General features: G+C 36.3%; 1 protein-coding gene across 2 annotated transcripts in view; it reads left to right on the top strand.

The window, feature by feature from the left end:
• The first annotated feature begins 3,333 nt into the window (after positions 1-3,333).
• The window catches only part of LOC145680742 (S-phase kinase-associated protein 1), a 34,716-nt gene continuing 15,175 nt past the window's right edge, over positions 3,334-22,874 (top strand). Inside the window, exons 1-2 of one of the 2 annotated variants that reach the window (XM_081751703.1) lie at positions 3,334-3,488; positions 13,947-14,049. In XM_081751703.1, coding sequence (XP_081607829.1) covers positions 13,947-14,049 — 103 coding nt within the window. In that variant the 5' untranslated portion in view covers positions 3,334-3,488. Of the gene's footprint in view, positions 3,489-3,666; positions 3,826-13,946; positions 14,050-22,874 lie in introns of those variants that run through there. The other variant, XM_081751704.1, reaches the window with a different exon arrangement.

Raw genomic sequence — 22,874 nt, forward strand, 5'->3', positions numbered from 1 at the left:
TGTAAATTCCCTTCTCTTAAGTAAAGATAAGGATACTGGTAGCACATGAGGCATCTTCGTTTTACCAGATTATTAATAACCCACATATGAACACACAACCAATAGGTAACCTATGTTAATTTGTACAGCTTATATATTCATACTTCTTTTACCGCTATAGGCAATATGCAATTTAGGTTTTCTCCATGTTATTTTTGTTTCCTCTATTGTATATTATTTTCAATTTTTGTTTTTGAAGTGTTTAACCATTTTTCTTATTTACGAGGGCAAGTCAAGAAAGACTTGGACTGATTTTTTTTCTAGGCAATTTATTATTACTCAGCAACAGGCACATGATCCTTTTCAAAGTAGTCCCCGCCCATTTGAATGCACTTTTTCATTCGAGTCTTCCAGTCCTCAAACACGTGTCGCAGGCCATTCTTTGAGAGGTCCTTCAAAACCGCCTCCGATGCCTTCAGAACCTCGGAATTATCGGAGAAGCGGCGTCCACGCAGTCTGGATTTTAGGGCAGGGAATAGAAAAAAGTCGCACGGTGCGGTAGGCGTCTCCACCATCCTCAAACCTTTGCAACAGCTCCCTGCAAGTCTCCACTCGAACGGCCTTCTGCTCTGGTGTCAGGAGTTGCGGAATCCATCGCGCACACACTCGGCTCATGTGGAGGTGGTCATGCAAAATTTTGAAGGCACTGCCATGAGATATGCGTAGTGCGGCTGCCAGATCGTCGATACTGATGCGGCGATCTTCTCTAACAATGACTGCTGCCGTGTTAATGTTCACCTCGGTAACAGCTGACGCTGATACACCTGGTCCACCAGCTTTCGTGATTGTCATTCGGCCCTCTTTAAACTCTTTGAACCACCAGAACACGGTACTTCGTGGCAGAGCGTCATCTTTGTAGGCTGCTTTCAACATTCCTAGAGTTTCTGTTGCACTTTTCCCCAGGCGATAGCAGAACCGTATAGCTGCAAATTGTTCATCTCGTAATGACTCCATTTCTTCTACAGGCGACTTCTAGAGGCGGCGCAGAACATCACCTGCAATAAAAAGTCGTGGTCACCAAACATGCAATGATTCCTTAACAACATTTTATATATATGCACAGCAAGACCCACCCTACTTGTATGCCAAACTATGAAGCTCCAGCGTTAACAGAACTGCCGGGAAAAAAAATCAGTCCAAGTCTTTCTTGACTTGCCCTCGTAAGTAGTATATTCTTTTTTATTGTGGTTCAGTACTTTTCTTATTCTAATTGTTAATATTTTCTATATATTGGTGCTTTTTTTTTTAAAAAAAAAAATACGTAATGTATGCACGTGATTAAGTGCTCGGAGAAGGCTGCAGAGCCTTAACTTCGCCACGTAATAGAAGTCATAAATAAATAAATAAAATAAATAAATTTCCCCCCATATATGACGCTACAACATCTATAGTCGAATTTGAATTATATATGGACAAGTTAGTTTCATTTGCGTAGTGGTAGTGGAGAACTACGGAAAGAGGAGGGAGCTCCATAAGCCTAATAATAAATGTGCTTCATTGGCAATATTTGCTTTCTAATTTTTCTCTTGCTTTGTATTACACCGATCTGCATGATTGTTGCGTATGTTTTATACAAATATCTAATTTAAACTCCAGATTATTTTTGTTGGCGTACAGTAAGCGTAAGTGTTGCCAACTGCCCAAGAATTAAAAAAACAACCTATTTTCTCCTAAATTTTAGGATTTCTTCTTCTAAAATTTAGACAGTATGAGCACAAGTTATATATCGTTTGAATCTGTGTTTTATGCCCTTTCAAACGATGTATTACTTACGACAATCGGATGATTATAAGGGGCACTAAAATGCATGTCTGCGAACTTTGACGGGGGTCAATCGGCCATTTTTCAAAATGACGGATTCTGAAGTTATGCCCGGGTCACAGAATGTCTACCTCATATTTTTTTATTCAAATAATAAATAAACATGTTTTCCGCGAATATGAAGAGAAATGTCGTCAACTATGAAATTCCTACAGAGGTATTGCTAGGGACTCGATTATACAAAGAAGAGTGACAGCTGACATCCTCCGTAGGACTAACTGAAAATTGCGGGAGGTGAATACGCGTAGTACTGGTTGGGGAAGGTTAACACTGTCTAGAAAGATCTAACAAAGGAACGAAGAATTTATCGCAGTCATTGTAATGTATACGTTTGCCCTCTCACATGATGTCTAAAAATTTTCCGTGGGACGTAAAACTCAAAGATTTTCTAAAAATTTTCTAAATGCTCTAGTCCGAAATTCAGAATTTTCCGTTAAATATTTATTTTGCTTTCCGTTGTCCGTATAACAGTTTCCGCTTAATGAAGGGACTTTTACAGTTTTTTTTTTACTGCAAATTCACGGGACTGTGAAATATTTCCGTTTAAGACAGTTTTCCGTTTAATAAAGTGTCATTTGAAGGCAGATTTTACTGTATTACAATATAAATGTATTAGATATTGCTAAGGTAAACAGGCGCTAATTTACGCACTGACCTGTTTATCATTTCTCATGAATTTTAAAAAACCGAAACCTGTCCCGTTTTAGCTGAAAATTTTATGGTCACCCTACTTATGGATACATAGGCCTATACATACAGGGTATTTGATTGATGACAGTGGGAAATTACTTTTATAGTAGTGGTTATGCTATTTATCTACAATCTACATAAAGAGTGGAAAATATATTTACTCTTTATTGGATCTTTTAGAGTTTATATATTTTTCAAAATTTTTGGGTAGGCCCGTGCCTTCCCGCTAAAACCGCTACTGGTGAGTGCATGCTCACGTTCACATTTTTCAAAACGAACTAGCTCATAATAGAACACGAAAAACGAGCGCAATCAGGTAAGCTAGTTCATTTACAACCCTGAGACATACAGCTTAACGTGAAATCCGAATTATGTGAGCTACAACGTGGAATGGAACCCGTGTCTCCCGCCCCAAAGGCACGTATACGAACCATTTGGTCAACCCTGAACCCCTCAGTGGCGTAGCAGCTGCCCCCGCAACCCCCACAGTGCGGGGAGGCCCCGAGGTATAGGGGGCCCCGAAGTCTTGCGATGAATAAAGATTTAAAGAAGTAGAACCTCAACCTTACTTCTATCGGCTTTACAACTAGGGCCCCTTCTCTATACTTTGCAGGGGGGCCCGCAAAAGTGTGCTACGCCACTGGAACCCCTCTAGGAAGTTCTGCAACACCTAGTGTTGCATTTCTTATTAAACTTCTGTTTTCCCTTTTAAAACAAAAAAAAAATGACGTATTCGTTAGCGAAAGAATATATTTTAATGTTTTAAAATATAAGAATACAAATAGTTTTAGTTGTCTTTTGTTGTAATTATTTTGACTAGTTATTTTGAGTTTTCAATTTGATTAAAATTGTGCTAGCACCAAAATAGACGAACAGCGGACGGACGACGGACTGTTTCATTTGAAGAAAGTGGAAGGCTGTGAGTTAAAGGAATAGAGGTAAAAAAAATTGCTTTTGTGTCTGTAACTCTATATTCTTTTAATTATAACCTTTAGTTTCGTTACAGTGATGTTATACAATTTTTAAACTTAACTATAATAAGTAAAATATATATTTTATTTGTTGAAAGAGCTACCTTAACAACCATGTTGGAAACAAAAGCTAATCGCTGGGAAACTTCATTGGTGAATGAACGTTGAGTTGACAAAGATAAAAGTTTTAGACCTATAATGTAATGGTTTTGGTCGTGCAGAAGAACTATTTAAATTATTAAGCTCAAAGTATTTTATGTCTGGAAAACTTCGTTGATTTTGATTTCTAATTGCAGGTTACAAGGTAATGTTCACCTTTGTTCTTTTTGTTTGTGCTTGGTCTTAACCTCTGGTCATTTATAGCATTGAATCGAAAAAAAAAAAAAAAAAATGTACTAATATAGAAGCCAAGTAAATACTAATTTAAATTAAGTTTCGAAGACAATTTACCTAGCTCAATCACGTAAAAGCATCGAACGGAATGAAGGAATATTAAAATTAACCTGAAATCGTAAGTATAGATGCACAGCTTATTTTTAGGGAAACTCAGACAATTAATTTATTAAAGTAATCTGACGTTTTTCTCCTGAAATTTTTAACAAAACTTAGCTGACTACTAATAAGTACAGCAGTGATTTTAGATAGAGGTTAAGTGCCATATCGCCGGAAGGAAATTTACCGGGTCGGTAACTCTTTACTTTGGGCAAGGCAGTGATATCCTGTCACTGTTAGTATTATTCACAGGTTGTTACTAATTCCCTGCTGTTCCTTATTCACATAGATATTTTCTCACTAATGTCCTTTTTGTTCCTGATTCACATAGTATTGCCGAGCGGGCGTTAGCGAGTGAAGGCGGGTTAGAGCCCCGCAGGGCATGTTGTTTTCTGTCTTTTGTTCTTGGAAACTGTAACTGTAACAGCAGGAACCGGTTCAGATGAGCGGTTATTGTCACTGCCTTGTCTAAAGTAAAGATTTGCCACCGGGTCTATTGGAGAATTTATGTAAGTTTGTGAGGAGGGATGAGTGAAAGTGAAGTAAGTGAAATAGTAAAAGTGAAGGAAGTTGTTATTTTTGTTGGTTGTTTTTGATGATACAAGCGTCACAGTATGTGGAGGCGGAAGGACTATTTCGGAGGTACATTCCTTATGATATAGTAGCACGAAAGGCATGGCGTTGGGGAAGAAGGAAGAGCATTTCGAGGGCTGTTTAGCGGAGTATTTATTTAAGAAAACAAAAACCCGGGTAAATTGTTGTACACGATTTTCTTCCTGAAATTGGAAAAGTTTACAAGCCAAAGTTTTGAAGGTAAGTGACTTCTAACTGAACGGGGATGTATTTCTGCACGGTGCACAGAAGCTGTATTGTTATGTTAACAGTGAAGCGTTGCAAGTATGAAACTGACAAGTGCTATTGAAGTATCTATGACCGCCAAAACCCACATGTTGTCACTATCCTTGCTTACGCGTATACGCACCGTCGCTGACGCGCCTACTTCCTTCGGAGGCACCCCCTCGTTCCGCTCGGTCCCCTTGCTCCGCTCCTGCCCTCACTCTGTTACATAGCATCCGTGCTTTTAGTGGCCACCTAGCACAGGTTTGTTTTTGGACTAGGCCTAGTTTATATGCCCCTAACGTAACTTAATGTAATACAACCGAATACAGTGCATTTTGGTGCTTTTTTTAGTTTTCAAAGTGGTCCGGCGATACGGCACTAATGCCCTTGTTTTACTATACGGATCCATAGATTGTAAAAGAGGCAAGAAATATTTGGGCAAGTCTTTAATTTACCTATTTCATGTCGAGAACAACCCAACTAACCCTGCGGCGCTTCTAACTGGTTCCTACTAATACTTATATTATGATATGTATAGTAAAACTGCACGGCTCGCAACGTAATCGAACGTGACGTAATGTAATCCAACCAAATATAACCGAATGCAGTACATTTTGGTACATTTTTCGATTTTCAAATTGGTCCGGCGATACAGCAGTAATGCTGAAACAAGTGTACCTCTCCGCGAAATAGTCCTTCCGCCTCCACATACAGTGTCGCTTATAATATCAAAAACAAACATTTTCTTAACTTTACTATTCCCCTTACCCGACTTTCACTCATTCTTCCTCACAAACTTAAATAAATTCTCCAATTGACGCGGTAAATTTCCTAAAATTGGTCCGGCGATACAGCAGTTATAGTACGGTCAGTAGTTTTTATTTATTTATTTATTGTCGGAAATATTTGCGCTGGCCCACATTGACAATATTCGTTACCATAGATATGTAGTTCAAGGAGGCCATATTGTTGAAAACTTAAAGGTTAAAGTACCGCAGACTGCGGCCCCAGATATGGCCCACACGACTTTATTTTCATATATCTTACCTACAATTATCCCGGTTTCATTTTTGGCCTTCACTATTCAATATTAACTACATATTTCTTATTTTCACGCTTCTTTTGCTGTTTCCTACATCCGTATAGTATTACTGCGCGAAATTAATACCCTGAAACTGTTAAGTGTTGCAAGCTACATACTACTCATTAATGACTAAAACAATGCGGTCGATTAAATGTCTTCCCAAAGGGTGCGGTTGAAATTACAGTAAAGTTTCACCACCCGTTTGTAACGTAATGTCACGTGGTACGTTTTAGTCCACTCTGCACACACAACTTTATTGATAAATAAGGTGAAATACTTACGTTACGAAACGTAACTCAGTGAGCGAAGGGCTCAGAAGCCCCTCAAAGCTAGTTTTGTTCCACCTTGACCCCCTTGATAATACAGCAGCATATATATCCTAAGTTAGTTAATAACACAGTGGGTTTATAACACTCAGATTATGCTATTCTGCCACCTCACCTCATATTGCATTAATCCGCGATCACCTACAGTCCACAATTGAACTTATGTTTTCTCTCTTATTAATCACCCTACAGTAATGAACTTTCAAACGTTTGTTACTCTCATTAACACATTTAATCTGATTCTGTTCATATCTCTGTAAATTTTGTATTTCGGGGCCGCCGTCTGCGGCGGTTTTCATATAAATATAGCGTCCAGGACATGCGCCATAAAGACAGGACAGGAAGAGCACCCAACCAACTTTACTAGGTGGCCAGTATAAAGCACGAGTGCTATCCGAATAGAGCGAAGCTGTTGACACCGTAAGGAGCAGAAGTATCAGCGATGGTGGATGTGCGCGTAAAGAAGATAGTGGGAACACATCGTGACACTCATATTACTAGATGTCTTACCAGTCAGATAGCTTTGGGTCGTAGAGTAGGTTAGTTTGGATTATATTAGCAGAGTGATATAGTAGTGGGGTAGTTAGTGCTTTTGTGTTGCATTTAAAGGTACCTTAATATGGATGTTCGCAGTGATGTGGGTTTCTATAGCACTTGTAATGTTTTATACTAGTAACGCTACACTACAGCTTTTGTACGCCGACGAAAAATATCTAATACAGCCCTTTCTTATATGCACTTAACTTTGTTAACATAAGATACAGCTGTTCGCCTGCAGAAATTAGTTCGTTAAACTATGTCTATATCGTGGTCTTAAATTTAACCTACACCATTTTACGGGAAAAATCTATTACTTCAGGAAGAAAGTATTTAAGGTATTCATATAAAGTGGCAGACGTGTTACTTATTATAAGAAGTACAGCCCGGATTTATATGCAAAATGCATGTTTATGGCAACACGTGGAAATGTATGGAAAATGTTTTCTTCTTTCCGATGGACTTGCAAGGATTCGTTTGAGACGCATGTGTTGGTGTATATAAGTGCTTATTTTGAGTGAATTTCAATGTGCATGCATATTTCAGAGTATATCACAAGAAAGTAGGGTATATTTAAAGTGAACTGACTCACTTTGTAAACACAGGTGTAGAATAAAATGTTGTATAGAATAATAGAAGACAGTGGTATATCCTATCCTAAATTAGTCCACCTGCCTTGACCTGCACACGGTCTTCATTGCGTAGCAGAAACCATCAGATGCTAATATCTAGCAGTAGACGCGCTTGTATCAAATGTAAAGAAAGTATTTGTAAAAGATTCATCGCGCGTACGTATATTTCGCGAAGTTGCGAAAGATTTTCCAGTATCTTCTCAACCAGTGGAGCTCGTGGCTAGAAATTGTGCCGTATTATGCAGATAACTTAAATCAAGTGAAGACATTTGGGGACTCACTAAGTCCCGATGATGCAGCCGCTATTTATGTGTCTCAAAAATGTTTCTCTACAAGTGACATTGAGAACAAAGTTAAGTACATACACAACCACTTTTCGAGAATACCTGAAATTATCAGACAGTTGGAGTCCTGTAAGAATGCTTTGGAACATTCACTCTCCTTGTTGGGCGAATTATCGAAGATTTTGTCCGATGAAAGAACTCCAGTTGCGAAAGTAGCGTCAGATAAACTTTGCAAAGTATTAGGCAAAGATCCCGGGTACAAAACCATCTGTGCCATTGCAAATGTACTCAATGGTGAAAACGTGGAATTGGAAGGGAACGTAACACAAGAAGACATTTGGTGTCTTTCTAATGCACCAGGGACTTCTGTTGATGTAGAAAGAAACTTTTCTTACTGATAAACGCAAAGGGTTGACAGAAGGAAACCTAAGGAAAATGTTAATAGTTCATTGCAACAGAGATCATTAAGATAATATATTTTTGTGAGAAGCTGACATTTTATTTTCTTAGTTTATATTTCAGTGCATATATTAAATGCATATTTTTGATATTGTTCTTGCATATTTTGAGGTTTTGTTTCTGCATGGAAATCCGGGCTCTAATAATAAGGTAGAAAAAGACGTATTACCTATTATAATAAGATAGAAAAGATATTTTTAAGCGTGACTGCTACATGAGTCTCCATAATACAGCACTGTATGCGTTCCAAGTCAAACACTTTGTGTGCAAAAACTCTTTGAAGCACGGTGGTACTAATATTATATTAATCCAAGGCAGTAGTTTCTGCCTTAGTTCTTTGACTGACTAGTACGACACATTTTACAGAACGCCCACGACATTTATTTTATAGAAATTATAGTAGTGCAAGACGGTAAGATTAAGTACTTACTTTATGTAGTACTGAACCTTGTTGCTGTTGCTGAGGCGTAAACTGATACAGTCTACCTCGCAGTTGATTGTAACTGATTATTAAACCCTTCATGATTTTCAAATTTTGAAATTTCGCGACATACTCTGAGACTGTGTGTCGCTACACAGGTTGAGAACCACTTGTCTGTGACTTCGAATGGTGCCATCTCAGGCCCCACACTTTCAAATGGGTTGCGAAATAAATCGTCTTTTGTAAACATATGTAGCTATGAAAATAGGTCCACTTCAAAGCACCAGGGAAAGAGTTTACCAAGAATATAAATTTGTACCCATTTGTGAAGTTTAGCATTCCTTTTTGGGGTTAAATTTGTTAAGCACCGCCGCGATTACTTACATCATAATAAATTGAACAGAAACTAAACTAACCTAACATGCATATGTTACGTGTTCTCAATATATGGACACTGGATTGTTCAAGCACAGCAGCTAGTTGTACAAGCCATGCGGTCTGAGTGGAGGGTACCAACTACAAGAGAGAATGTGTTTGTTGTTCTGGGAAGCGCACTGGATGGCGTAGTCGTTAACACCAGCTCGAATCTCGGTTCAAGTCACTTTCTCACTCTTGACTACGAAGGCTACGAGTCCACAGATGACATCTAGTAGAAATTCGTTGTACTGATCTTGCATACTTTATAATGTTTTTAAAAGTCACTGCAGAAGGGGAGAAAATGCGCAACGCCAGTGAAATCGCTACAGAGAGTACGCATATACACATTACTAAAATAAATAGATTATTAATAAAACAATGTTACACAGTACAGAAGATCTAATTTCATCCAAGTTTGTTCACTGAGTCGGAAATACTACAATTTAATTCAATGTGAATATCAATAAAGGATGTGAACGAAGATAGGAATCATTTTTCACTCTGACTACCGTTCATACATGTTCATATTCAGAAAATATTTTTAATAAATCACCGACATTCGTGTTTCCTGAATATATAATGTATGAGAAAAGGCAAGATGTCTACAAACTGGAAAGTCAAGGGAAAATTCGTTTCGTCGGACGGTTTGTTTTAATAAATAGAGCATACTTAAAAATGTCAAAAATATCTTGAACTTAACTTCAAAGTTAATTCCACCCAACGCAACTATGCATCGTTGATTTATTACATCGAGTCCCTCAAAGGCTCTCATCTTGGGTAGGAACTGTGCTAAGTTTAAGGCGTGGTATAAAATTTGTGAAAGTTTTATAAATGAAAGCAGTATAGAAAACAAGCTTTATAATCCCACACGAAAGGACCAATTCAATTGAAAAATATTTAGAGTATGATTAGTTTACAATTTTATCAACATTTGTTACAAATAAACCAAGTAGTTCCGTTTCTACAAGCTTGTCATATTAATCAGGACTTGTATTTTTTAGTCTTCAGCGTCTACTAGGGACAGATAAGGAAACAGTACAAGAGTGTGGAGAAAAGTGACCCAAGAAACATTAATAGTTTTATAAAAGATAAAATGTGCAAAGCGAGGATTATTTGGGCTCTTCAGCTTGTGTGCAAAAGTGTGTCATTGTGTTCGTGTTCAAGATGATGATCGTTGATAGTCTAATTTCGTAAGCGTTCACTATTTGACGGGACAAGGTTTCGTGTGTAATTGTTCAGGATTAGGACCATTTTTTTCAAGAGCAGTTACTAGACTGCTTAAAAGCTTGTAAGTTACTGAATTGTTTCGGTGAAGATTTAAAGTTATTCAGATGGTACAAACAGATATACGTGCAAGATTCTGGAACAGATTTTTGTCTCTGTTCCTGACAAAAATGTCTACAGGACTGGTGTGTTTTACCAGTTTCTGAAAGAAATTTTCCTTTTGCCACTGACCAAATTGTTACAAATTTCCATAGATTGTCCAAACAATTTAAACTTCCTTTCTTATCTTCAGGGCTACACCAGAAGGTTACCGGTAAGGCAAGGGAAAAGATCGAGAAATCTCAGTATATGCAGCTTGCATATTACCCGTTGTACGATGAAACTGGTGTTGAGTCAGTGGACTGAAATACTGGAATATTTTCAGAGGGAATTGGGAGAGCTACCAAATACGAGATTTGTAGAAAGCCTGAAGAAGACTGCAAGTCATAAATTTATAAAAGGCAAAGTGGCTTTCTGCAGGATAGTAGCTGTTGAGTGCTAGTCCTTTCTGCATAGACTTGACTTAAAAATCAATGGTTCCATTCGCCTTTGATGCTGTAGAGATATTTCTAAGAGATCTCATGATTCGATATATGAAACCAGAACAACTGAAATGTACAGATCCATTGCTATTAACTATTGATGTGACAAAAGCAGAAAATCTTACTGTAGACAGTGTTGACATGGATTTACTGGGCAGGTTCTAGAACACAGGGCCCCCCTTCCCATTTAGCTGTAATAACGATAGAAAATAACGTGCCCTGCTGGGCTCTAACCCACCTTCACTCGCTAACGCTCGCTCGGCAAAACTAAGTGAATTAAATATTAAACTTTGGTGCAGAAAGAAACCAACATAGCTACTAACCTATATAGGGGACCTGTGTTCTAGAACCTTCCCAATTTACTGCCAGACGTTTTCTTGTACAAATAGGAACAGAGGCCAGGGAACAACAGAAACGGATATTTACATGACATCCGCTGAATCCCAGGGAGTAATCTACTCCCTCCCAACACCCCCCAAATTTCTTTACACACGCCCCTGGATGGAAAAGGAATTCTCCACCAAACCCAATTGTATCAATCAGTACCATATAGGTTATTTATTACATCAAGTTAAAAAAAGTTTAGCGTTTAGGAAAGAAATCAGTATTCTTGTTTATTTATTTCGCTACAAAATACGAAGCGACCTCGTTCTCATGTACGGCTTCGAGAACCACATGACCTCATTGTTTCGGGCGGTGTTTTGATCCAAAAAATTGACAAAACAGACCCGCTCATACCTACCCTCCTGGTCTCCGCGGTCGTTTCCGAGAAGAGAGATAGATGGACAGATGCAGATGACTGAAATTGGCAACGTCTTGAGCGGTCATTCACCTACCTCCTCCTCAATAAGGAAAAATGTTACAATATAGTAATAAGCCTATAAATATACCACATTCAGTTGGTAAGTGCTACTCTGCAAGTGGTGTATCAACGGACGGAAGTTAGAAGGGTGTAGTCATAACGTTTTTAGAAACTAAGAGATCGATTGAAGTAAGAACTATATGTATTTTAGGCCGAGTCTAGTGTTATGCAGAAACGCATTTGTCGCTAGCTTAATTTTTTGTAAAGTAAACTTTGAGCGGATTATTAAAATTAGGCTACATTAAAAAAAAAATGTAATTTGAAAAACTGGATTTATGGAAAACAGTTAAATCAATGAATAGTTTTCTTATGAAAGGTATTCAGAGCCAATAACGTAGCCAGGAAGGAGCAGGAGCGGAGATTGATATCAAATATTACAACAAATAATGCTAACAACAGGGTTAGAATATTAAAATAATGAAATTGCAACTATGTACAGTATTAATTACTAAACGAATGTGATTTCAGCATGGGACGAGGGAATTTTTTCCCAATTAATATTTTGGAAAAAATCACCCACTAAAACTTGCTGGGGGTGAATAAGTTGAAATAATGACAATTTTGCAAAGTAATTACTGTGTAAAATAGTGGTGGTTAATTCCTAATACAGTGAAACCTCTCTTAACGGGCATCTCTCAATAGTGGACACCATAAGAGGACAAACTTTCTTATTCTTTCATGCTGTAAATATGTGTGGTGTGGTGGTGGTGTTACGAGAGAGAACTCTTTTAGGGACACCTCTCATTTACGGACAAATAATCGTGTTCCACCGATATCCGTTTTGAGAGGTTTCATTGTATTATTTAGTTTAATAGTAATAGTAATAATAATAATAATAATAATAATAATAAATGCTCAAATGTGTAAACTTCCTTTATTGAACCTATCATTGAGAAGAGCTGATATTATTATTAATAGTAGTAGTATTGCAATAGTTGCGTAACAAAATATACTGTTTTCTTTGAGCTTGTTTAAAAATGTATATCGCTATTCTCAGAGCACCCCCTCTTTCATTTTGAACACCCCCATGTAAAAATTTCTGACGTACTTGCTGGCTGAATCTTGATTTCCATTATTGCCAAACTTCAACAGAGAGGTTTTTAAAAGTTCAAAACTTTTTAAAGATCTTTCGTCCGTTAGATCCTCAGGTAATTCAGCATTCACGCTATGTTGGTCAAAAAAGCTTCTCACTTATAAATGATCTTCGTACGTCTAACATCCTAGCTGTGTGCTTGCTGAAAACTTTAGGGTAGAATACATCTCATATTTAAGTCTAAACACAGTAGAATTTGAAGTTTTCCCGAGTTGTAACGGATTAGAACTTATGCTGCTTACAGTTTCTTGCTGACACTGAAGAAAACAAACATTTATGGAAGATGATAATAATTGGCCCCTTGTATGGAAATCAATGGTTGGTGGAGGGTTTTCCGTCAATAAATCCTCCTAGTCGATAGTAACACAGTGACGTACTGACAACAGGTACAAGAGGTAGGAAGTATTGAACACGTGCAAATCCCCCCCCGGAAGGATGATGCTTTACGTAAAATATTCCTAGAGACGCTACGGAGAGTACTTCCTCCAGCAGAAGGAAGAGATAAATGGACATAACAAAAAGGAAGCTAAGAAAAGAATGTTAGGTGCAAAACCGAGAAGCTTACAGCAACAGTGGATGTGTCTAAAATGGGAGTGATCGATAGGAGCTAATCGTTTATACCGAACTGTGTGAGATCAAGAAGAAAATGGTTCGTTTGAATTAAATTTTAGCAACTCCCTGGATCAATGTTGTCACGATTTTACGTTAATTATTTCTATGGCAAAGTATAGTTTTCCATTTCTATATGAAATTTTTGGTTATATATTTTTACTATTTTGTATAGGGATATCTAATTTCTTTTGTAGACAGTTGTAAATTCTTTTTTTAAAAACTTTAAAAAATAGTGACTATGAAAATATAAAGCAAAGAAATAAAAAAAAAGACACGTTAAAAGAAAATTGTCTAATTGGTGGGGAAAGGTCGACTGAAGGGGAGGTTAAGGCAGATTTCACAAGAGTCTCATGTGGTCACGGAATTCTTACGAAGGGCCTGGGATATAGGAACCCTAAAAAAAATCTGCATGGTTTCAGATATAGGTAAATTTCACCATGAAGTTCATAGGATTTGTAGCATAAAGTTATTTTCCTGGTTTAGACTTTTTTAAAGAAAAATTATTACTTTAGATTACAACTTTGTTTTAATGTTACTGATGTGTGCTTTCTTTTGTTTTAGATGCCGAACATTAAGCTTCAGAGTTCTGACGGTGAAGTGTTTGAGGTGGATGTGGAAATCGCTAAATGCTCTGTGACCATCAAAACTATGTTGGAAGATTTGGGTAAATACTCAATACAGTTTCATTCAAAATCTATAACTATAGTGCTACTTTGTTGCATGCATATATATTATCATAAATTTTTAATAAAACTCAATTCCTTGGAAAAATTAGGGCTACTGATTTTTCGCAACTCAGAATTAAATGTGTTGTTTTAATGTGAAGGTGAAATTTTGTTGATTATTCTCTCGTATTGTTAATTACATTAGTAGGGACAATATTATGTAAATACTATTTTCTAACATTCTGTAATAGTGAAAAAGGGGCTGGGCAAGTAATAAATCGTTTGTTAGTAGCGTGATTTGATTTAAAACAACTTCCAAAATGTTCTTTGAAGTGAAAGTAGAAGAAATAGTGGTTCGTTCTTTTACTAGTACTGTAAGATATATATATATCGAAAGATTTTCTCCGTGTAAATGATACTAAGCAAAACTTCAATATTTGTCTGATCTTGGCATTATTTTGTTCATTAAATGCACATATTTCTCATTTGCTGCAACACTCGAAAATCGCAACTTTGCAGGAGACTGGTGTAAAGGTTTCGATATGTTATAATTCTATAGATAGATAGATAGATAGATTGAATAAAAGATGTTTAATCTTTGCCGTGGAGATATTCTTATCTGTAAAAGTCGGTAAAAAAATGCATTCTGACATGCTTTTCTTGTAGTAAAATGTCATTTTAAAGACGAGCCATGTACTAATACAACGTTCTTTTTTTAAAACCAAATAGTTTATTATTTGGACTTATTTCGAATTGTGTCAGTTTTGAAGTATGCCCCACACAATGCAAAAGTAATGAAAGGTCAACATTTCAGAAAAAGATTTTTTAATAATTATTTATGCAAGAAGTACTGAGAAATTTTACATGTCTTATTAAAGTTAACGTTATCGTAGAAATGTCCAAACCATAGTGCTGAAGAAAGAAACAAGAATTTTTGACAAAATATTTAAAACAATTCTCTCTTCAGTCCAGATTTTAGAATAACTAGTGCAGTCACTTTACTGTTTTTATTTTGTTAACTATTCAGTGTTTAGTAGTGATTTATAAGTGAATGTTTAGAATCAAAAAATAAATCACCCTAAAATGTAGAATTGAAATGAATGTATACACTACTTGTTTACAAAGGACATAAAGATTGTCCCTTCAAAAGGGAATTTAAAATTCCTATTTATTTTGCAACTTAATTATAACTTATCATAAAAGTGTTTATAAAATGCAGGAACATACTTTTTATTTACTAAGGACATAAGGTCATTCTTTTTCTTCTTAGAAATACCTGGTCTTGAATCAAAGCGTGTTTTAACTGGACGTTTACATGCTCTTGTTTATGACAACAGCCTCCTTGAATTCGATTTCACAATACGAAGTTTCATTAAATATTGAATGTGGTGTTTCCTCGGGTCTAGGGCAAAACTCCCACACTTAAGAAATGTCATCAAAACGCCCACACAATGGGTCATAATTCCCACATAAACGGACAAATCTCTCAAATGCACGAACGGTCATAACTCCCACACAAATGGACAAAACACTCACACGCAGAAATTGTCACAACCGCCACACAAATGGATAAATGTCCCACACTTTGAAATGATTCTGGTTGCACGTCTTGTAAGTTTCACACGCTGAAAATAATGAAAAGAAGTACAAGGGTGTTTTGATCGTTCGTTCATTTGGGAGATTTGTCCATTTGTGTGGGAATTATGACCGATTGTGTGGTCGTTTTGGCATTTCTTGAGTGTGGGAGTTTTGTCCATTTATATGGGGATTGTGACCGTTGCTATGTGTGGGAGTTATGACCGTTCGGGGTTATGACCGCTTACCTGTGTGGGAGTTGTGACCGCTCGTGCACTTGGGAGATTTGTCCATTTGTGTGGGAGTTTTGACCTGTTCCCGTTTCCTCTGTAACTTTCAAAATCTTTGTCTGACAGCGGCACGTTAGCCATACTAAGAGGGCCCATGTCTGCATGCAGCTGTTTTATATTCTGTAATTTTGAAATTAGCTCAAGAATCTTCTTCCCTCGAGAGAACATGAAAGGAACTGTAAAATAAAATGAACAATTGTCGCAACGCGAAATTCAAGAATAGATAAATTAACAACAATAATGATACAAAAGTAAATAAAATATATTCAGGAAGATGTCACAACTACATATATTCTACACTGCTAATCAGGTAACGAAAATATAGTATTTTGTAATAACGTCATAAATAGAAATGTCACAAATCTATATACAATAATATGCTGGAAGAACGATATAATACGAAATATAACTAGTATGAACCAATCAAATTATTTCAGCAATAAAGTTCCTATTTCAAATCGTGCAATCTTACTGATGAAAGTAAAAACGAATTAACACTTATCTTTTCAGCAATAATGCCACTGCGAAATAGGACACTTTTCTACTAAAACTTAACGTACATCCAGTACAAGTGAATCTTCTCAACTTGAGATACGCCAATATTTCAACGAAAGTAGCTAACAAGTCCAAACACAATAACGACACAACTGCTCTTTGTTGACCAGTTTTGCAATTTCAGGCGTGTCACTCTAGCAATAGAAAGTAGATACATACCTAGGTAAAAGACATTTTTCTTCCCAAGAACTCAATAAGGGTCATTTTTGAGTTGTCACGGTTGCAACAAATGAGCGATATGTCATGCTTTGTAATTTGCGTACAACGTGCACAATCATATTAAGCAGAATCATGTAAGCCTAACATTAGCCCACTTCTGTGCATCTAAAATACAGTTTCCTCTCACATTTTATAATACTTTGAATTAGAAACTGTAAATGTTGAGTAGTAAATTTTTCCGGTTCTCACATAAATAATAATAAAAAATAATGTATGGAAATAATTTTGGCACTGCGTTAGGACTTAAGCGGTATTCATTTGTTTAAACACCAGTCAGTTTTTACAAAAAAAATGTATCGTAAGTGGGAAAGAGAAAAGGAAAAAATAGTTATTGCGGTATTTTGTGACATTGTACTGCGGCAAACGGTAGAAGTCTTTGTTTGCTTGGAGAAGCTACGTTTCTCTCCCCCCCCCCCTCTCAGATGATCGATTGTAGCTGTTTTTCTTGTAATATTAAAAGTCTGTATTCAGTGTACGAATTTCTGAAGGGCTTAAGGTGACCAGCCTGCAATTTTAACAAGGGTGTGTGTAGCCAATACATCGCTGATCCGACCGCCATTATTATTTTTTTTTAGACCAGAGCTCGGTACTTAATTCAAGTAGCTGCCTAAACCTCAATTTCCCTCATGATGCTGAGTCAACACCAAAAATGTAAGCTCTCTCGGGATATCGAATCCGAGGCCTGTCACATTGTAAGTGCACACATTTACCACTCAGCCGCGCAAGATCACATAGTTACTATTAAGCCATTATGAACCGAATTTTTCTCTAGTTGTCTTTTGACATATCTACTGGAGGCAGAATCAGTTGATAGCGCGTTGGTTTTATATTTGAACTATGAATCCCAGAAACATACTTCGAACGTGTCCCTTTCAAACTTCTTTGTGTATACTTCTTCATCTTCCGTTTTGACCTCAGTGAGATGCCTAAAAGTCATAAACGCCGCCGATGAATAAATAAAAATTAAATCTGAACAGAATATATATTTTTAGTTAATGTCCCACGATTATGCCTTTTAGACTAAAGAAGCCGGATGATTAATGAAAGTTAATGATTATGTAATTAATTTTTTGTAATCTTAAGGATTACAAACGGAAATCGGACACGGATCCACGTGCACCAAAAACACACGCAAGCTTGTCATTATACCGTAAGGACAAATCAGATAAGGATATTGAGGTAAATTGAATCTAAGTAAGGACATTTACATCAGGGTGGATTGATTTAAATCAGTCTGATTTAAATCAAGATTTAAATCACTTATTTTTTTAATAAAAATCGTAGATTTAAATTGAATTCCGAAATAAATAAATTAAAAGTGAAAATAAGTAAAACCCCGTTTCTGTTCTGTTATTTCGATTTTGGAAGTTAATAATCATAATACAATGAGACTCAAATGTACAGTATAGTATGAAAACAAGTGTCATGCAAAGGATGATTAGGAAAAATCCCGTTTTGAACAGATAACGGAGCAATCCTGCTTTCTTCTTTTCGTAACATTGGGTTTGGATTTTAAAATCGTTAACTATTCCAGCGGGGAAATCACCATCGACATTTAAGACGAAAATTCTTTTTTGTGCGTGTCTTTGTTTGTTCCCAGGTAATAGGGCGTATTTAGAGGGGTCCTAATCTTTTATATATATATATATATATATATATATATATATATATATATAAAACTTTACGCGAAATTTATGTATTTCATGCGCAAGCTTGTTCTGAATTTTTAAAAATAGGCCCCTGCCAAATATCAGTAACATTTGTGAAAAAAAAAAAAGTGTCATTTTGAAAAACGTTGCTGTACTTTTTCCTTAATGCTTAACCTTTTAAATGATATCACCTATTTTTAGGTGATAGGGTAGAATCTTCATTATTCGATTAAAAAAGTACCAAGAAGGCTTTTTACTTTGTTTTCTTCAAGACTGGAGGCATTTTAGAGCATGTTATATATGCTTTCACGCCTTTGTGCGTTGAGGCATAGTGTGTGATGACGTCATAAATTTAAAAAGATATTTTTTGTTATGCGTATTATTATTATTATTTGGCTGGTTACATTTTGCATTCAGAAGACTGAAATTTTGCACACTCGTTCAGTGCACCTCTTAATAATTTTCAGATGTTTTCAGATCTCTGCGTGGAAACAGCGGGGTCCAGAGGGGCAAAAAATGTTTTTTCAAAAAAAAGATATTTTTAACAAAAAATAGCTTTTTTCGTAATTTTCCCGCCTCAGATGGAGATATATGAATGGTACCGTTTGAAAGGCTGTTCTATTCTGAAGAAAATGATGTACGTACTATCAGGGTTGGCTGGTTTAAACCAGCTGGTTTTTTTAAAAAAAAAAACAACTGGTTTAAACCAAAAAATGAAAAATGTTCGTAAAAGTGTAACTATTCGTAAAATCTTGATGAACACATATTTGTGGGTTATCACGTTTCACTCCTATATATTATTCGTACTACATTCAGACCTAAATTCCCCATTCTTTACTCAAAGAGATTATATTACAAAAGCAACTTTTTTTATGTAACTTTATGGATGTTTCTTTTGTGATTTTTTTTTTTTTTTTTATAGTTTGTTATTATTGTTATGCAACAAAAGGAAAATTCTAAACATGGTTTCGTTTTAATAAAGTTTACTATTAATAAAATACATCGAAATACCGTAGTTTTTTGAGGAGGGGGTGTCATACAAAACCCACTGGAGGCAATTATTGAAATAACAAGAATCTTTGGTAACTATTTATGTATAAATGGGTCAGAGCCAAAGTGGACTCAGATAATTCGTATCTTTATTCACTTTTCTTACTGATATGCAAAGTAAGTCGTTATATTTCTTTAACTTGGACTAATAAAAGTCGTAGTGAACTGACTTGGACAAAATGAGTTCTTCTGTACTCTGTAGTACTTTGAAATTGTCCATATTTAATTCTGTATAATGTTTCTACTTGTGCAATTGTTTATCTTTTTGTCCTTCTGTCCTAATGACTCTTGACGATTACATTAACAAATATGTAAAGATCAGTCAACGTATTTTTATCAGGAGTCCTTCGTGAGTGAGTCGGCAGACGTATCGTATTTGTGGCCAATTAGTCCCGGTTTCGAGTTCAAATGGACAATTTCTCTTGGATGTAAGCCGAAAAGCGGTTTGGATTCCGCTTTAAGCTTATGTGACCCTTTCCAGCATAACCCGGTTGTTGCATACTAACACCAAGGTGAAACAAGCTTATTTCTGTCCATATGTGATGTAAATACATAGAGCAAGTTATTTAAACCAAAAAAAACCTGGTTTAAACCCAAAAAAACTTTTTTTTTTGTTTTTTTCAATAAGAACCATGGTTTTTGCCAACCCTGCGTACTATGCTCCTAGCATTAATAGGGATGTTTCAGGAAACTGTTACCTGAGATCCTGTTTTATACGGGAATCTGGGGTATTTGGGAATATTATTTTTTCGCGGGCTTACTTTTGCACCTACAAGATTGAAATTTTGCACATTTACTCAGTGCACCCCTCAGTATTTTTCAGATTTGTTTCAGATCTCTGCCTTAAAACAGGGGGAGGGGTCCACAGAAGTAAAAATTTAAAAGAAAAAAAAGATATTTTTAACAGAAAATTCCTTTTTTCGTAATTTACCCCCCACCCTCAGCCCTTAGATACATGATGGAGACATTTGAAGGGTACGATTTGAAAATTTGTTTTATTCTGAAGAGAATAATGTACAAATCATGATCCTAGGATTGTGGGAATGTTCTTAGCTCATTGTTAAAGAGTTTCCTCACCCTTACTACTCAAGATAGAAGCTTGAAATTTTGTACACACATTTAGTACACCCCTTAGTATTTCCCAGTTGATAGATCTGTGCGTTAACACAGGGGAATACAGAGGGGTCAAAATTTTAAAAAAAGTTTAAAAATGCCGATTACTCTCAAAATTTCCCGCTTCAGGGACATGATAGAGAAATGTGAATGTAACCGTTTCAAAAGCTGTTCTATTCTAAAGAGAGTGATGTATGTACCATGATCCTAGGATAAATAGGGATGATGCTGTAGCTGCTTGACAAAGTCTATAATTTATCTTTAAAAAGAACCATAATTTAAAAGGGCTAAGAAACCTTGTTTGGGATAGATATGGATTAACAGTTGGGGATAATTCAAAATTCAACCCTAATACTTTCACTTAAATAGCATAATTAGCATTTAATACTAATTCCTAATGCTTTTTCTTCAGTTTGCGACTTGTATTATACGAGGAGAAAGATTTGATTTAAATCAAAAAAATCTATTTAAATCAAAAAAATCAACAAAAATGATTTTTTTTTTTTTAGAAAAAATCATGATTTTTTTCCACCTTGATTTACATTGATCCGGTTATTATTTTAAAATCAGGTTACTATTCGTATTATGAAAGAAAAAACGCGTATTCTTCGTTCCTTCGCTTCGTTTCAACAAATTCGTATTTCTAATTTATTTAAGAAATCGATTAAATAAATACCAACAAAAGTTGTCTTTTAAAAGAGCATTATAAATTTTTTCATCCTGTTTTTTAACCATCAAATGGGAAGAGTATACCTGTCATCTTAAAAGTGGATAACATGAAGAATGCAAATTGCTTGAGCCGTAATTTATGGCCATAATGTAAGTATGAATTTGTATTAAAAATTGAAATGTGGAAATATAATGAAAAGTGATCTCAGAATAATCCAGTTCGCTGAAGAGATAGCGCTGTTTTTATTGAAGCTGTACTCACTACAAAAAAAAAAAAAAAAAAAAAAAACCAAATTATTTCGGCAAAAATTTATTGCCCTCCCTAGCACAGATCCTTTCAGAGAGTAACAGACTTATAGAAGTATATCCCATTGATTATCTTCTGAATTCATGTACATCCTGTGGTGTTCAACGAAATTTCCCTATATATTTCGTGCTGTTTTTCAACGTAATTTCCCTATTTTAGGTTTGTAAGTCAGAAGATACAATTTCGTTGAAAGCAATAATGATTTTTGAGTGAACTTCAATACACAGAATGGTGAACATTGTACTGCGAAAATATAACTCACTTCTACCACGATTTGAGATGTGACCTGGGGGAAATTCCCCTCCTCCTTTCTCCGGGCTTCCACTTTAATCACAGAAACAGGTAATTACTGCTTAGTTCTACTATCAGCGTTAGCTTTCCGTAAGGATCTGTGCTGAAGATATTAAATTGTTACTGAAATTTTCCTGAGACACCAAGTCTCCGATGGCCGTGCTGCAGGAGGTGTGGCAGTTTGTATCTTGAACACCCTTCATTCCGCACTTCTGCATCTTCAGATATTTTACAAGTCGTTGCTATTAGTTTTTCTCCAACAGCTAACTTTTTTTTTTTTTTTAAATATATTTGTATTGCTCGTCATGGTTATTTTACAATGCATGATCTGCAACAACTTGATCACCAGTTACCATGACTTGTTGTTCTTGGTGATTTTAATGATTATCATTCGCGCTTGAACTTTTCTATTTGTAGCCCGCATTTGTGTTCCTCTCACCTGCAGTGTTTATCCTGACTAGTGTGATAGTGACCATTTCCCCACAATCATTCATGGTCTACGTACTTAATGGTCCCCTGAAATTCGTCATGCTGTTCTTGCTTGGCGTCGTGCACTTTGCCGATATACACGTGTTCCAACTCATGATAATTTGGCACAGCTTGAACCCGATAGCTGATTAAGCATGCTAAACGTCGGTGCTGGCATGAATGTCTCCACGTTAACTACCTCTAGTTCGATTACTGATGTTTGGCCCAAAATCAGCCGTTTGCTGAGCTCTGATGAACCGCTGTGTCTCCCAGTCCTCCTCGTTGATGACAATTTTGTCACTGATCAGAAGCAAATAGCAAATGAACTGAGTAGTTATTTTACCTGTCTCTAGCTCTTCTTATTATTCCCCAGACTTCCTTCGCTATAAGCAGCAAGCTGAACGCAGGCATTTATCCTTCAACTCTAGTACAGTAGAACCTCTCTAATCCGTCATCTTTGGGACTGGGGGTATGGTCGGAACGCAAAAAAGGATGGATTATCAGAAAATACTGAAAAATACAGATGTACAGTGAAATAAACTACGAGAGTGGGCTGATAAGTTCTCGGCCTGACCCAGAAAGACTTGAGCTGCAGGCATGATAGTGTGAGGCTATTCAACATAGTCCCCTCGAAGGTC

This window comes from Thermobia domestica, chromosome 3, assembly GCF_964235325.1.
Source record: "Thermobia domestica chromosome 3, izTheDome1.hap1.1, whole genome shotgun sequence".
Taxonomy (NCBI): Eukaryota; Metazoa; Arthropoda; class Insecta; order Zygentoma; family Lepismatidae; genus Thermobia; species Thermobia domestica.